At 31.9% G+C, this 17,743-nt stretch overlaps 1 protein-coding gene across 1 annotated transcript in view; it reads right to left on the bottom strand.

The window, feature by feature from the left end:
* Window positions 1–907: 907 nt before the first annotated feature.
* Window positions 908–17,743, bottom strand: part of LOC123700895 (atrial natriuretic peptide receptor 2-like) — a 45,438-nt gene continuing 28,602 nt past the window's right edge. The window contains exons 2-8 of the mRNA XM_045648262.1: window positions 8,558–8,700; window positions 6,963–7,107; window positions 6,441–6,590; window positions 4,154–4,346; window positions 3,222–3,396; window positions 2,348–2,538; window positions 908–2,055 (exon numbers count right to left, since the gene is read on the bottom strand). Coding sequence (XP_045504218.1) covers window positions 1,555–2,055; window positions 2,348–2,538; window positions 3,222–3,396; window positions 4,154–4,346; window positions 6,441–6,590; window positions 6,963–7,107; window positions 8,558–8,693 — 1,491 coding nt within the window. The 5' untranslated portion in view covers window positions 8,694–8,700 and the 3' untranslated portion in view covers window positions 908–1,554. The remainder of the gene's footprint in view (window positions 2,056–2,347; window positions 2,539–3,221; window positions 3,397–4,153; window positions 4,347–6,440; window positions 6,591–6,962; window positions 7,108–8,557; window positions 8,701–17,743) is intronic.

Raw genomic sequence — 17,743 nt, 5'->3', positions numbered from 1 at the left:
TTTAACAAGGAACATAAAAATAAAATCAGCCCTTTGTTCATATTATATTTATTTATTTTATAATACATTTGTGACGCGAAATGTTGTGCTTGACACAAAGGAACTTCAAATAATTACATACAACTTTTACCGATCATTTACATACAAATAATAATATGATACAGATCAACGTAATATAAATTAAATCTTTCATATATTGCACGCCTCATAAGCGAAGCGTTGAGGTGGGTACTACTGTCACTTCGCGCAAAACATCTGATTTTTCAAACTTAAAATGTCTTTATGTATCATACATTGCACTTGTAAGATAATACATACACACACATATTAAGAAAAAACACTATTTTTAACGTTCATGATATTTTTGATGTCATTTTTGTTATTTAAACTAGTTAAAAAACAGTTTAAAAAAGTTCTGTCTTGGACGTCCGTGTGTCTGTATGTGCGGATCCTTTTTCTTGTTAACACGATAGCGACCGAAATACTTTACTAATCGAGTCTTTTTTTTTCTCTTACGCTTGAGTATGCTCAGGAATAGAACCCTTTCATTTTTCAGGGTCTGATTCGATGTGGTTTAATTGTTATTAAATAAACAAAAAAAATATCGACTATTTTTTTTTTTATAGTGTACTCAAAATTCACCATTATAAACTCGATTCTTTATACTATAAGCCAAGGTTTAAAAAAATAAGTTGGTAGTCAGTCCCTTAAACCTGCGCAGTTTCACATCTAGGTGGGGCCACAAGAAAAATAGCTCAATTATTACGGTACCGCTTTCTTTACTTTTCCAAATGTTTTATTTTATTTCATTTTTATATTTATAGTCACGTACTCTTTATAAATAATCAATTTTATTGTAAAGGATGAGATTATGAGGCGTGCACTTTTGGATTTTCCAAACTATTCTTTATTATTATAAAACATCTACTACCTACTACATAGATTCTTATCATACTAAAATCCGAATTCCATTGCATTTTTCATCTACGGTGTTATTTTTAAATATATCTACAAGTGTAAACACATATAAAACACAAATGCTTACTGGCCTTTTTAAATTAAAAATAAATATTTACAAAAATTAACAACTCGTATAGATTCAATAAATAATTTAGAGTATTTAGGACTTGAGCTCATTGACTAGAAAAGCACTTTAAAGCTTATAGACATATAGATTTCAATATTTATACAACATTTAGAAATTCAATACGTTACAAAGGTAAGGGAATATAAAAAGGTCAGTAAAAATACTACGGGGTCTAGTAAATACAATAGTATTTCCTAAATCTTATATTACACATCTCACTACGACTTTCTGATCCACCGTTTTCGCGGTTTCCTTACCAATAAATATATTATCTGGTATATATTCGTCAGCATAACCTAGTTACTAATTAAAATTCGGAGCAGGTTGGTCACCCACAAATAAACTAACTCTGGATTTAACCTAATATTGACTAGAGTAGGTGCTTTGCACTACGGTATATTAAAACTTTATTTTATTCAACATCAATATAATATATTAACACAAACAATATTTAGACCGTTACCACATTACTTTTCTATCTTTGGTTTTATGTTTTTAACGTCGTTCGTATTATTAATTGTGTTGTTAAATCGATTAACAACATCACGTACTTTTCCTTTATTTATGACTAATTCTTTATCATAAGTCGGGGTTATTATTTCTTTGCCGTTACCATTACACAGTTTGTTAGTAGGTAATGTATTAAAAGTAGCGCTTTGAGATAGTTTTATTTCTCTAACAGCGCTGTCTATATTGTTGATGAGATCTTTAGCAACAAAAGTGGCTATTTCATGTTTAATACGATCTCGTTCATTGGATATTTCTGCTAAGGTCATAATATTGGTATCTTTGGTTCCGTTTCTTTTGGGACTGTCGCTGTGTGTGAGGGAATGTGAAGCTGGACTGTCTGGACCTTGAAATGTTATACTAGGGTTAACATTAATATTTTCGTTACAAGTTTCTTGGTATTGTGCCTCGTTTTGCCCTTTTTCGCCGAGCAGCCAATATGTTGTCATTTTGCCTTTACCCTGTGATGTGGAAATAAAAACAACATTTTAAACTAGCCCACTTTTGAAGGAGCAATTCAACATATTTAAATATATATCGATTAATTTATAATCAAGTTTATATCATTAAATATTAATCGGCTTTGCTTAATCTCGCTATTTTTAACCTTACGTATAATAATCAGGACAAAATTCAATCATCCGTAAATAGCGCAAATTGTTTCTTGGAAATCTAATTTTATACACTGTAAGAAAGGTCAACGAGTTATGACTTTGATTTACGTGAATTATGAATGACAGGGTTAATATTTACCTTCATAGTAATTTCTCCTCTACAAGCCAGATCGAAACAGTCGTACAAATCCAGTACTTCTTTAGTTTTGGGGCTAACGTGTATTTTCAGAGCTTCACCATGAGATTCCATTCTAGATGCAGTGTTAACTGTATCTCCGAAGAGACAATATCTGGGCATCTTAAGACCAACAACACCGGCCACGCAAGGTCCTAGAAAAAATTTAATCTTGTAAACTCAAAAGTTATTATACTAGAAATAGAAATGTGGTAGTGATAGAAACTTAGTAGTCGTTATCTTAAACTTTAAATAGTAGGATTTAGATCAAGTGGAATTCGTTTTAATTATCTTCGTATTGAGCAATCTCATTTTGAAATAAAACACTATCAAACAGGTAACTAATTAAACTTCGCATTTATATTTTCATAGAAAACCACGTTGATTTTATACGATATTACCATGTTTCATAAATAACTATTTTTTTGTAGAAATACTTGTTGGTACCTAACATTCAATATGCATGTATGCGTGCATATCTCCAACAACATTACCTGTATGCATGCCTCCACAGCATTACCTGTATGCATGCCTCCCCAACATTACCTGTATGCATCCCCAACAACATTTCCTGTACACATGCCTCCCCAAATATTACCCGTATGCATGCCTCCCCAACATCATTACCTTTATGCATGCCTCCCCAACATTACCTGTATGCATGCCTCCCCAACATTACCTGTATCCATGCCTCCCCGACATTACCTGTATGCATGCCTCCCCGACATTACCTGTATGCATGAATCCCCAACATTACCTGTATGCATGCCTCCCCAACATTACCTGTATGCATGCCTACCCAACATTACCTGTATGCATGCCTCCCCAACAACATTACCTGTATGCATGCCGATCCTTAACAACAGTCTCTCGCCGGGTCTGTGCGGCACGGTCTTGAGTCGCACCGCGTTGAGCAAAGCTATCGACATGCGCGCGATTTCTGCGGCGTGTCTGTTGCCGTTACGCATGGGAAGCCCTGATACTACCATGTATGCGTCGCCTATTGTTTCCACCTAATAAAAAGTGTTTTATGAACAAAGATATTGTTTTTAAATTCTAAATAATCTTTTGTTCACTGTACTAAGAAGGTACCAGAATATTTGTGAAAGCGAGAGATTTTTGGTAACTAGAAACATAAGGCAATACAATAATATGATCATATTATACATATATGATCGGATGGAACAAATTAATTATGTATTATATTACTTTGACCCGTCTGTTCAAAATAAAATACCACGTACTACCTACGCAAAAGGTTCTTGGAAAATAAATTCATTAATTCATTTTGCAAAAATACGTATACCTATATGTATATAGATAGAAAAACCATTAATGACAATGTTGTTAAAGGATTGGAACCCTCGTGTACGTAATAAGGCGGTTGCGATGAGCGAGATTGGTTTTTCAAATAAGATTCAATCCCTTACAAAAACTGGGTTTAAACATTCGAGAGAATTCAGAAAGAAACATTCAATAAAATGTTTTCGAATATTTAGAATGGGTTGTATTTAGACCATTCTATTTAACCATGCAGGGTCTAACATCAAAAACTGATAGAATTGTGTTGCTACCACTGCTAGCTACTATTAGAATTAATAGTTAAGATAATGTCAAAAGTTGTAAAGATAAGACGTACAAATATTACTTAAATCCACATAATAATTATAATAACATTTTAATGCAATAAATATAATATGAATCAATAAAATTGAAAATCGTACCATCAATATTATTTTTACAGAGAAACTAAACTACAAAATTCCTTACCTTATAAACATCGAAATTCTCGATGATAGAGTCGAAGCTAGTGTACAGATCGTTCAGTAGGTCAACGACCTCGAGTGGGGTAGATTCGGCTGACAGTTGCGTGAAACCAATTATATCGCTGAAGTAGATCGTCACTTGGTCGTACGTTTCTGCCATCACTGGCTGGCCCATTATTAGTTGTGATGCTACGGATCTGACAAAGATTATGTAAGATTTTAGACTCGTCAAAGTCTTCTTTGCTTTGTGCAATTTATAGGTACATTATTAAATTATTTTTCTGTGACGACGGATCTAGTGGCAAAGATTATGTACGATTTAAGACCCGCCAAAGTCTTCATCACCTTTTATACGAATACATTGTTGATCTATTAATCTATTTACTTATGATTTCAATATGAATGCCACGGTGGCAAATAATGCAGATGATAAAAAAATACTTGACTGTATGTTTCCTCTATTCAACAAACAAATTTGCTGCTTATAGAAGCTCTATCGCAATGTAACAAACATTTGCAAGTTATTTGAGATACGAAAATAACAATTACTTACAGAAATATTTAAGAATATCTATACAGTACAACTATTTAGACAGTATTTAGACAAATGTGAAATGTACCTATCCCATACTCTCGTAAAGTGTCCCTCAGAGAGTACGCAATAGACCGTATATTTCACATCCGCTGTCATATTATTCCAATTTTATTGCCCTCTACGTCAACAGGGGCTCAAGTCTAAAACCTCCAGATTATTACGCTCAACTTATAACAACGTATGTACAATATTATGTATACCACAATTTGTTACAATACCGCTAAAATAGACCGGGGAGTTTATTAGAACCTTTTTAGGAAAGGAATTTTTCTTGGGATAAATGGCGATATTCCAAGAAGATTTATGGTCTTACTACGTTTACTACATTTTTATCCTTACCTGATCATAAAACTATATACTGCCTCATGAAATTCTGTGCGAAGAAAGTATTATATTATACATTTGATTTGATTAGATTTGATTGTGTGTCCTTAGTATTATTTCTATACAGTTTTCGTTAATCCCTTTTTCAAGTTTAAATTACAGCATGACTAAATAACAGGTTTTAAACAAATCGTAATTCAAAACAGATTAAATTTTGTATAAACATTTCGTGATTTTCTTGTAAAAATGTGGAAATATATCAATTGTATGGATGGTTACTCGTTACCAAATAGGACCGCCGGGAGATATAACCTCGTACCTACGTTATAAATTACTTTTATAATTCTCCGGATGTAGTGTACTATAGAATAGATATTTATTGAGAAAACTCGTTTTATATATGTATACATTACAATCAACACGTGTATAATCCAAGGTGTTTTTATATAGACCTAACTTTTCTAGTTTTCCTGTCCCATGGGAAACTCCAATAAACGAATCATAGAGCTCATGAAATTTATGACTCCTAGTGGAATGTTTCCAGAAATACTGAAATAGAAGTACCTACTTTTTTCTACGATTTTTTATACCTTATTTTGTATCTATCCTCGTAAAAGTTATATAAAATAAAAAAAATTACTTTTAAAATATACTTTAGATGCAAAAACTGCAAGGAGTCATTTACAAGTAGCAGGAAATTTAACTTTGACTTCGCAAGACTGTTTATTTTAAATGTAAAAATTGTTTTATTCTATTTGCTCTTTACTTCTCTCTATTGAGGTTCTTTGAAAGTGTATATTTTAATTGCCATATTTCACAGGAATACTTATTAATTAGCTAAATGTAGGAAAAGAACTAGCAGTGTTTACAATTCTTTTACTATACCATTTTGTATTTATATCGAACAGTTCTTTTATATTAAACTATGTATACAGTCGCCAAACCTAATTAAACTTCTTAAAACGTAATGCACATTTAATCACTGGTAAGCTAGATTAACCGAAGTTTCCAAAAGAGCCTTAAGTAGCTACAGACCCTTATTTTTCTCGACGTAATTAGTCTTCTTGACTCAATGGTCCTAATTTAAGAGGAAAACCAAAAAGCTTCATATGAAAATTAAATGAATGTTGAAGAAGTACATTTGACTGTAGATAGTGGAATCAAATTTAAGAAAGAATATACTGAATACAGTATTAAAAATATTTTAAAAAAGAAGACTTTACATTTCTACAAAATACTTATATAAAGTTGTTTTATGCATCTTATTTATGTAAAGAAGAAACTAACTTTATAATACGTCTACTGAGACACAAGTCTGTAAAATAGAAGATGTCAAAATAGCTTATATTACTTATAGTACAAAAGTACTTACTTTGGTAGTAACTGATAGAGCAATTCCTCGCATTTCCTCTTTTCCTCCAAATAATCGGATGTTCTTTCTTCCACGAGAGCTTCTAGATTGTTCGCGTATTGTTCCACTTGAGTTAATAGCATGTCCAGGCGAGTCGATGTTTCGCAGTCCCTGTTAATACTAGTAGTTTTAAAGTATATAGGTTTTCATAATAATCTTTTGAATAATTATAAAATTTATCTATCACATTAATAAAGTATTGTACAGTTTGTAACTAATTTTTTCTCTTAAGATAATATCTATTATTCGATTTAATAAATCTATTTGTGAATAAGAACCTTCAGTTACTGTTCTTCTAAAATCTAAATTATTGGTGGGTAGTTGAAATTTTAATCCACTGATAGCGTGTGCTTAATAATTTCCTCCAAGATTTTCACACTTCAAAGAGAACTAAAGTGCATCAAAATTACAACATTTGTTTTCATCGAAACAACCCAAACACATTCATAATCTTAATAACATAAGAAACATTAAAATACTCACTTATTGATCCTATGAATGTTTTCCTTGAGCGCAGAGAAGTCAGGTCGGTCATCATCAGGCAATGTCCAAGGTGGTTCACCAGTTAACGACTGTCGAGGTGACACTGATAATGGTGATGTACCACGATTGCGCATCTCTGCATTACCTATTGATATTAAAATTGGACATATAGGTAATACTTATAATACTCATGTTTAAATTGTAGCTATAAAAATGGTTAAGAGACCATCAAAACTGTAATTATCTCGCCATAAATGGGTCTAGAAAAAAATAAAACGAGAAAACTATATGGGGAGTATTAGATACGATACAACATATTATTTATAATATTGTGTTTTACAGTGCGTGTTATATAGAACTATATAAACGTTTATTACAGAAAGTCAAATTGCGATGTAATTCTTGATATTGAAATAGTCTTTCCAGCAATATAACGTTTTGCTTCATAAATATGAAGAATGGTGATAAGTTACAAGTTGCAAACGACAGTTGAAATTGTTGGTCTTTGCTCAAAGCCTCGAACTTTGAATGTGGTTTGACCCTCGACATAACAGTTTATTATTAACGGGGTTATAAACTATTGATCCGCAATTGCTCATAAAAACTTTGGCACAGTAATAATTTATCAATAAACATAACATAAAAGAAAATAAATAAAAATTCATTCAGGATATTTTCACATTGTCACATAACATTGAGTATATTATGTGAAAGAGTGAAAATATCATCTAAAAATATATTGAAGTTACACTAACACCATAATATTGTTATATTTTTATAAATATATCTACCAAAGTTCCTACCCAATTTCAGCTAAATGCGTTCAGAAACTTAACTATATTCGAAAATGCCATACACACTACAGCAAAACAAGTTTTAAAATAACCTTTCAATTTCTATAGATATCATTGTGACCAAAAGACATCCCTTATTTTTACACCAATTGTTATTTAAAACAAAACCTTAAGCTATCAATACAATATCAAACATATTTTATATTCGAAATATACAGCGTAAACATATTCGCATCGGTAAATATAAGTGCATGCAGGCATTCCAACCGTTCAGTAATGTATACGTATTGCTTTTCAGTCACATGTCTTGAAAAATACACGCTCGAAAGAGGTGGAAATGGTAAAAATTTCTCCGTTTGAATTTAAATTGCACTAGCACTGCAATTGGAATTGTAAAATAGGGCTTTTTTCAGTAAGAACTCAGGTTAACGATGTGGGATCAAGTTTGGTATAGATTCGTTTTTTAACGTAAAAATATGTTCAATTTAGTACCTAGGTATGCATTCTGTTCTTAAGGAAAAAAGATGTTAAATTTATGCAACTTTGAGTTTATTTTATGTATTATATTATGTATTCGATTGGCATTTCGAAATTTATAACAATAAAGAATTTAAATTTAACTATCGATGATGATTAAATGAAAAATAATGAGTCATAATTATTGATGGAATCAAAAATTTAAAACTGAATTACATAATACGGAAAATTAAATATTAATAAGAAAAATGAAATTATTCACATTTTCAATTCTCTACAACCACGTAAAAGTCGTTAAACTAACAAATACCATTAAAAACTTACGCTTGAACTTATCTTCCAATATGGCGGCACAATAATCACAAGCCAAGGTGCAATGTGGCCTCCGGGACTCCAGAAGTGGGCTGACTGCGCGGCGAGGACTCGGCGAGTCGTTCCCGCCGGGCGGCACCAGAGACATCTTCCCGCTAAAACAACGTTTTTTTTAATTCTTTGTGGCCAGTGTGCAAGTACTTCTTTAAGAAAAAAAAATCTGTTATTTTATTTTTAAATATTATATATAAATTATGTATATTATTATATATTTTGATGATATATTATTATGTTAATTTATAAATTAAACATAAATTTCATGCTATAAAAAATTAGCTAAACATTTCCATCTATTTTTCTATTCAGTTTTTTTTTTCTTTTTCAGTGCAGCTGGCAATTCCTTTGTCTATGAATGTTCGATTATTTGAAATTTGAATTCAGTATCATAGTAGGTATTTGTCTTGTATTTATATTCTCTATGTTCATTGTTCAGTACATTAACAGTTAGGTAATGATTAACTGCATATTTTGTATTTTTTTTACATTCATAGTATTTTATTTCTATTTACTCTGTGGCTAATTCAGGCTGTTAGGAATATAATATTACCTAATAAGCTTCACATTCTAAACTGTAATCAAGATCGTCAACTACGGAAATAAAACAGAAAAATTACATAAAACAAAACATCCAAACACGTAGAGAAACAGCGCTGAATTCAGATGTTTCTCAACAAGTGTTTACGAAGATTTACGGCCAACCCTCGCCACGCCTGTACTTTATTACGTGTGTAATACAATGGCCAGAACGGGGCTTTTATCGCGTATTGTACCAATAGGTATACAACGCGGGTCTAGAACAAACATCAAGGTAATCTTTTCAAGTCAGAGCTGATTGGGTAAAACTGTACATTATAGGGCGTGGAGTTGAGAGTCGACAATTTTTTTGTGGTTAGCTATTGTCCTATGGAACCCAAATCTGAAATTTCACACCAAGGAAACTTTTAGTTTTTGAGTTACGAATTTTTGAAAATCGGAACATTACTATAGAAAGTTACTCCATCTTGTTTTTGTTACGCATATTTATTATTTTGTCAATGTCAAATTTGGCGTAAAACAATTCGAGACGCTCCGCTCGCTGCGCTCGCTCCGCTCGATTGTTTAAAAAAAGTCTAACATAACCTAACCTAACTTGTTTCGAGTTCGGAGAGTTTTTTTTTTTCGTAAAAACTTAAACAAAATAAATTAAGTGTCAAATTTGGCTATTCATTTCACGTAAAACAATTCGAGACGCTCCGCTCGCTGCGCTCGCTCCGCTCGATTGTTTAAAAAAAGTCTAACATAACCTAACCTAACTTGTTTCGAGTTCGGAGCGTTTTTTTTTTCGTAAAAAGTTAAACAAAATTAATTACTCTACTTAATGGTTAGAAATGTTGTACTTGAAATGAATCACACTAAGCAGGTACTGTGTGTCAGGTTGACATTGACAAAACAATAAATATTATGCGTAACAAAAACAAGATGGAATAACTTTCTATAGTAATTTTACGATTTTCAAAAATTCGTAACTCAAAAACTAAAAGTTTCCTTGGTGTGAAATTTCAGATTTAGGTTCCATAGGACAATAGCTAACCATAAAAAAAATTACGACTCTCAACTCTACGCCCTATAATGTACAGTTTAGCCGCTGATTGTTGTTACGAATTCCAAACTTTGCTTTGTTTGCAGGTACGCAAGATATTGTCATAGTATAACATATTAATGCGTGCTACCGTGCTACGTGCGCAAACAAGGGTGTAGATACTATGTCTATCAGGATTCAGGAAGCCTCGGTCGTGGATAGGTAAAGAGAAAAACCACAGGACCAGCTCTGCCCTCATAAGCCAAAAAGCGGTATCTCAAAAAAATGTCAATTTCTGATTTTTGTTGCATCTGATAGCTTAACAAATTCCCTACGTGTTAAGTGAAGTTACATGGCGCTATCTCAACCAGAAACCACCTAAAACCTACTAAGAAAATATTGCATATCTCAAATTTATACGATATTACTAAGGAGCTGAGAGGTATATCATTATTTTTAAACACAATGGCCGTATATTTACGCTTACGGTGGAATCGCTTAGAAATATTCTTATAATTGCTGGCCAAAATTTTCTAAGATTATTGGCGGTATCTGTTGAATGCGTAGCCAACTATTGATAAATTTGTGAAGAAATTCTTTTGCACGATGATACACACGATAAAAATAATATAAAGAATGACTTTATTTGTTGTCAAAATTGGGTTGGACCAAGGTTGGGCATATGGAAAAAGCAAACTGATCACGATTTTAAAAACGAATGCTCTTCCACCTCCAAAGAAGAAAATTTCGCAAGCCAAGAAGGACAATATTTTGAAATCCCTTCAAAATATAACGGAGAGAGCTCCCTACTTCTGACTGATTTATGACATAGATACCGATTTTCAAAATTTTAAATTTTGTAATTATTTTAATCTTTTACATGGATTTTTAGCAAAAATGTATAGAAAAACATTTGTATGAAAATTCCTATGAACACACTATAACTAAAAGCGGTAACTCATATTAATAAACATATTATTCGAAGCCCAATAGCGGTATCTCAAAAATGCGGTAAAAAAACTTATTTTTCCTGTTTTTTAAACATATCAATAAGAAATATGGGTATGATTATCTAATATTATGAATGAATAATTTTAAAACTACTTTACTAAGTTGACGCGAAATCAAAAAAACTAAAACATGAATTTTCTCGAGTCTCACTTTTTTGAGATGACGCTTTTTGGCTTATGAGGGCAGAGCTGCAGCTTATCGTGACAAAGAAGCCACGCATTCTTGAATGCAGGTAGTTATTAATGTTTTTATTTTTCAATACATAACTTTTATAGAGGTAGTTAAGATTTTTAACGAACACACACAATTCAACTTGAAGATGATGTACTTAACGGGGTGGATAGTAGTTTTTATGTACAAAAATGGAACAAGTGAATCGTTTATTTCTTTAAAAATTTTGAAATATTCAATGCAGTTTCAACAAGAGGAGAGAATTTCGTTACTGTCTTTAACCAAATTAGGTTGTGAACTCAATCGATTAACGAGTATGATCAGCAATCGACCAGCGTTATAATATGAAATCTCCATTGGTCCACCTATTGAAAAATGAATTAAGCTGGGTTTGGTGTAAATTCTCCATTATCTCTTGCGACTCTGTATTCATGTATTCATAAGCTTGTATTGAGCTTCTCTTACAGGCTATCGCCTTAACTATTGTCTAGAACCACGCTATGACCTAAATTTTATCTTTTACATAAATAAATATTTCATCGATTTACTTTTCCGTACCACCATTTCAATGTTATTTTTATGTGTAAATATTTTTTTGAATAAACAATTTAGAATCGTGAATAAGTAATAAATAAACACATTCGTATACTTTACGTATATAATATTCTGTCTCGGAACATCTGTGAGACTTCTCGACCCTGTAACTTGGAAATTCGTAAAGTTTTACAAAAGTTTTGTACATGATTTATGTGTAATTCTAAAAATTGCATGCAGAATTTTATTTTATATTATAATGGTAATAAAATAAGTCATTAGGCTTAAATAAAAGGATTGTCCAATTTAAGGAGTTATATATACAAAAATTTAATTATGATAGATGTACCTACATACAATACGAATCCGTGTACGCTTAAAGCTTATCACTACATTGTATAAAACAAAGTCCCTTTCTCTGTCCCTATGTCCCTTTGTATGCTTAAATCTTTAAAACTACGCAACGGATTTGATGTGGTTTTTATAATAAAGAGGAATGTAGGAAAAAGGTTTTAGTATATAATTTATTAGGTTTTAGACAAAGCGGGAGAAGCCGCAGGCGGTAAGCTAGTGTTTAATAAAACACAATTCAAAAATTACTTATTTATATATTTATATACAATTTAATAACATTAAATCACTTTAAAATCTTTTTAATTGTAATTACAAATTATTACGAACACAAACGCCCCATATTTTGCTTTTATTTTATACTAGCGGTCCGCCCCGGCTTCGCCCGTGGTACATATTTCGCAATAAAAGGTAGCCTATGTTCTTTCTCAGGGTCTAAAGATTGTCCACAGACAAATTTCATCAAAATCGGTTGAGATGTTTAAGCGTGAAAGCGTAACAGATAGACAGACAGAGTTACTTTCGCTTAAATAATATTAATATAAAATATATTAAGTAGTAGGGATTTTTCCAAATCATTACAAACACCAAAAACTACATTATACAAAAGCATGTAATGGAAACCGTCTCAAAAGTAGGTCATATTTGTAGTGACACTTCCCGCAGAAAATGGTGTTTGTCGATGTATCTGATTTTCTGTTACAAATAAAGTAGAGTCAATGTTTACTGTGTACATTTGACGCAGTTACGCGTGTCTGTGACTGCTTGGTTCATATTTGTTGTGTTTAATTGTGAATCTATACTAATATTATAAAGCTGAAGAGTTTGTTTGTTTGAACGCGCTAATCTCGGGAACCATAGCCCATTATAAGGCTTATCATCACGCCAAGACCAACAGGAGCGGAGCACTGCGGGTACCTAAAACCGTGGAGCACAGCTAGTGTTTGTTTATCAAACACTAGCTGTTTAATTGTGGTGTAATTACTAATTACTCTTTTTATATTACACACGGTTGATCTAGTATACTATTTAATTATTTTGGTATTTTTAATATTGGGGAGGTGCTGTGTGGTTTAAACTGCCACTTATTTTCTAAAGCTAAGAAAAGTAGTAAAATTAGCCTAATACTTACATAATTTGTAAAGCTTTTTTTAAGATTATCATCAAAATGTTCATTTACTTTATTACATTGACGCCTTCAAGTACGGTTTCCCTTAAAGCCTTCATTTCCTTGCATTGCGATCCAATTACTTTCAGTCAAAAGTCATTCTTAAGCAAGACGCTTCTGGATTAACATACTAAAAGCTTGTCCAAGTCAGCTCTAACTATTGAGAATATCCGCTTTTGGGGTCAAAAGGATAAAGCTTCATACAATTAACATTTTCTCTTATAGAAAATGTTTTTACTCGATAAACAAGCCTTTGTTTTCACTGAACAATTAGTTGCGTATCAAATTTCAAAACGTTTAGTGAATCGGTTCAGATGTTTACTTTGCAAATAAACAGAGATATAGTACTTACTATTGTTATTGCTAATACTTTTGTTTTATTTTTTCATTATTGTGTAGCAGAAGTTTGACTATGTGATGCAGCGATGTGGTCTAGTTGAGGATTCTTCGTTGTGGAAGGAGCTTATTCAATCTAGGTTTGAAGTGGCTCAGGTAAAATGGATGAATAAATAAAATGCTATGCTTTTTAAAAGGAAGTTGAAAAGGAGGTTGAATTGAAAAATTCTAATATGAGGAATAACCACTAAAGGATGGAATACCTACTTTCGAAATCTTGGTACGATATAGGAATATGGAGACGAGAAATGATAGGTAAGTAAGTTATAAATATTATTATGGTATAATATTTTTTTAATCAAAATCTATACCGCGCATTTTGCTGATATTTGACTTTGCGTAGACAAACAAATTATATTTTTTTCTTTGAACTACACGATATCAAACTGCTTCCCACAATCAATGAATATATTTTTTTCTTTTATTTAGTTGTTAAAGCATAATATATGTATACGAGTTTATACTCATTTGAATACTACTGATTAAACAAGATGCCTGGTAGCTACGGTCCGTAACCTAATCAGAGAAGATTACGGTAGGGATACAGGCGTGCTTGGCTAACTTCAAGGCAGCTTCAAGTGGATTAAATCTTAAGCTATATCTAGGACTTTGCGTCACGATACAATTTAACTAGTTAAGAGCAGAAGGACTATCATACTCCTTTTTATATAGGATGGTTTTTGTGCGCGTACACACTCACTTTTGACGCACACATGTACAAAATTTTGTGCAGGTAAGTCCAAATTAGGTTGGATAACGAGTAGGTACAACTTATGATGTTGACTTTCAGGTTTTCCTAATAAAAAAGTATATCTTTATCTTTAATATAAATAAACAGGAATATGTCAATAATTCTAATATGTTACATGGAATAACAGAATATGAAATAGGATTTTTATGTCAAAATATACTTGCCCTTATAACTTTTTAGACATCCCAAAACTTCACACCAAACTTTTGTAAAAGTAGTTTAAAGATATTGCCTCAACTTGAACTTCTAAAGTCACAAGAAATAAAAGATTCCATCAAGTAAATTAATCCAAATCTCCAGGTATGTGTAAAAGCTGTTCAAATGTTTAAGTTTCCTCTGTGAATTTGTCCAGACTCGAGATAATTTGCAAATTTTAATATAACCTAGGTCCTTTTAAGACTCTCACATTTTTTTTTTACTCGTCTAACTTAGTAAGAAGATATCCGCATACGATTATTTATTATTAATGTTCATTCGACTAATATGGATTTTTGTGTCTAGATAAGATACCTACCAATGTACGACCAGACGAATTTCGGGACAATACGGTCAGTAAAAAAAACTATATTTCTTTCTAACATAATTTCTTACCTACAAGGATCTGTTAGAAAACATAGCATGTATTAAGAGCTGAAAACATGATCCTTTTAAACCATTACTCCAAATCTTCTGATAATATAACTAACTTTTACAAAACATATACCTAAATTGATAATTACGTGAAAAATACATACATTTTTGAGATTTTCAAAGAGCACGATGGTTAAAACTTTAATGGATGAAGCAATACTGTTCAGGGAGCTATTACTAGGTCGTAATGGTCAGTTTTATTTGCTATTCTGCTTTATGGTGGCCATACAGACGGGCTATACCGTAATCATGATGAGAACGTATGGTACTCTGGTTTTCTAATGGTTTTAATGTCTTCGGTTTTAAAACGAAAGCTTTTTATGAATTTTTAGCTAGATAAAACAAAACGATATCAAGTAATGCTAAAAGATATTTCAAGATAAGATACTTCAAGATAAGAGACATATTGCTTTGTTCTTAATAACATAAACTATAGAGAAATGGTTCCATAAACAACATGATAAAGTATGATTAATTAGAAATTGTAAAATATAAGAAAACATAAATATCTTTGTTTTGAACGCTGTAGCATAGAACGGGAGTAATCCACTAAGCCAAAACAAACTGCGGCTATTCGGAGATTTATTCATTCATTTTGCTGGATGTTTTTAAAATCTTCGCAACTGAATGCAAACATTTATTTTTTGAATCGGTATTTCTATCTAAAATCGGTAATCGCGTTAGCTTTTTTCGCATTTTACCATATCGAAGTGTTTAAAGCTATTCCAAAACTATTTAAAGCATTGTGTAGTTGTAGCAAAATACATACTATAAAACGAATATGATTTACCAAAAATCATATATTTTATGTTCGTTTAAAAACGAGGCTTACTTAATACTTTTACGATAAATTTACTGGTGATTTTAATATTCTTCCATAAATTAGTTCATAATCCTATAGATATTAATGTACATACATGAACCTATAGATATGACTTTGGCTGGTTTCACCAATTTGTCTGTTAAATAACAGATACCAAATGTATGAAAATATACGAAAAAAGGGGCTCTCAGAAATTGGTGAAACCAGCCAATCTATCTTAAAACTACTAACCATCTACTAACAATATAATTTATCATGCTAATGACCCAAGACAGTCTGCGACGTAATCCTCTAAAATATTGGACACGAAACATCCATTCAGTGCGCAATTAGATACACTAGATTCAATTTCGAGCTAAATTCCTGAGGCTTTCAAGCATTAATCTATTGCTGAAGCAGATAACTATACAATTTTTAATCTACCTATATTAATAATAAAATATTGGAACATTAGTGTGTTCAGTGTATAACAGATTAACTGTAAAAGGAACGGCAGTAGGTTGAGTTTAGGAAAAACCAAGGGAAAAACAAACACAACCAATATCCAAGAAGTCTTCCTAAATTATACTTTTTTTGTTCTTATTGCATAGTTTATTTCAAGTTTAAGTTTGCATAAGTTACTTTTTTTGCTGTAATTTATACTGTATGTGCTTATGGTTAAATAAATTATCTTTCTTTATTTCTGAAGCTTGTGTGTTCAGACTTATTTTTGCATTTTTGCATATTGTTTTCGTAGCATAACAAACCTCATAGATTCATCCCTGCAGTGGGAATATGTACAAATGAGGATGATACCATCCTTTTCCAAAACCTGATAAAAAACTTATTTACTAAAAGCGGTACTAATACTATACGAGACTATACGATAGATCCAGATTTAATTACATGTTAAGAGACTTTTGTATTCAACCGCAGGCGGCCGTGCGTCGCGTGGGTAAAGCAATTAGCTTATAACAATACTTTGGCATTATAAGGAATCTGCTTTCAGTAGACGAGAATTTCAGTATCTAATTATTATATTTCTACGAACAGACGTTAATACCTTTAGATAGAATCCCAATAATATTAGAGCAATATTAATAATCTAAGTTATAATATGTTTTTTATCTGTTTCCGAGCTGCTGCTGTTCCGAGTTTTGCTGAATTTGTTGAAAAAGAAAGTGGATGAAAAGTGAAAAGAGGTGGGTTCTTATAGGAAATGCGAATTATGAAAAGGATTTTTGTACGAAGCTTCGACCGTCTAAAAAGAAACGCGTGAAATGAACGCAAAAAAACACAGCTATGTATATATTATGTAAGTATTAATTATTATCTTTACTTACAGCCAGTATAAACTAGCTGTACGCCGTGGTTTCATCCGCGGGCAAAAGATATTGTTTCTATAGCTTTGTGTTATTCTCGTCGATAACTGCTAAATATAATTAATACACGTTTTGATAATTCAAAATCCGAACAGTGGTCTTCGCGTGAAAGAGCAACAAACGTTCATCCACATTCTTACAAATCTATACTTTAATATTATAAAGCTTGTTTGTTTGTACGCGCTAATCTCAGGAACTAACTACTAGTCGATTTGAAAAATTATTTCGGTGTTAGATAGGTAGCCCATTTATCGAGGAAGGCTATATAATATTATCATCACGCTAAGACCAACAGGAGCGGAACAATGCGGGTGAAACCACGGAGCACAGCTAGTGTATTATAATGTGAACTATCGATTATTGCAAAGGTTGCGTCCATTAGAT

Source organism: Colias croceus, chromosome 20 (genome assembly GCF_905220415.1).
Source record: "Colias croceus chromosome 20, ilColCroc2.1".
Taxonomy (NCBI): Eukaryota; Metazoa; Arthropoda; class Insecta; order Lepidoptera; family Pieridae; genus Colias; species Colias croceus.
Note: the sequence above shows the minus strand (reverse complement) of the source record. Positions and strands in the feature narration are given on the sequence as shown.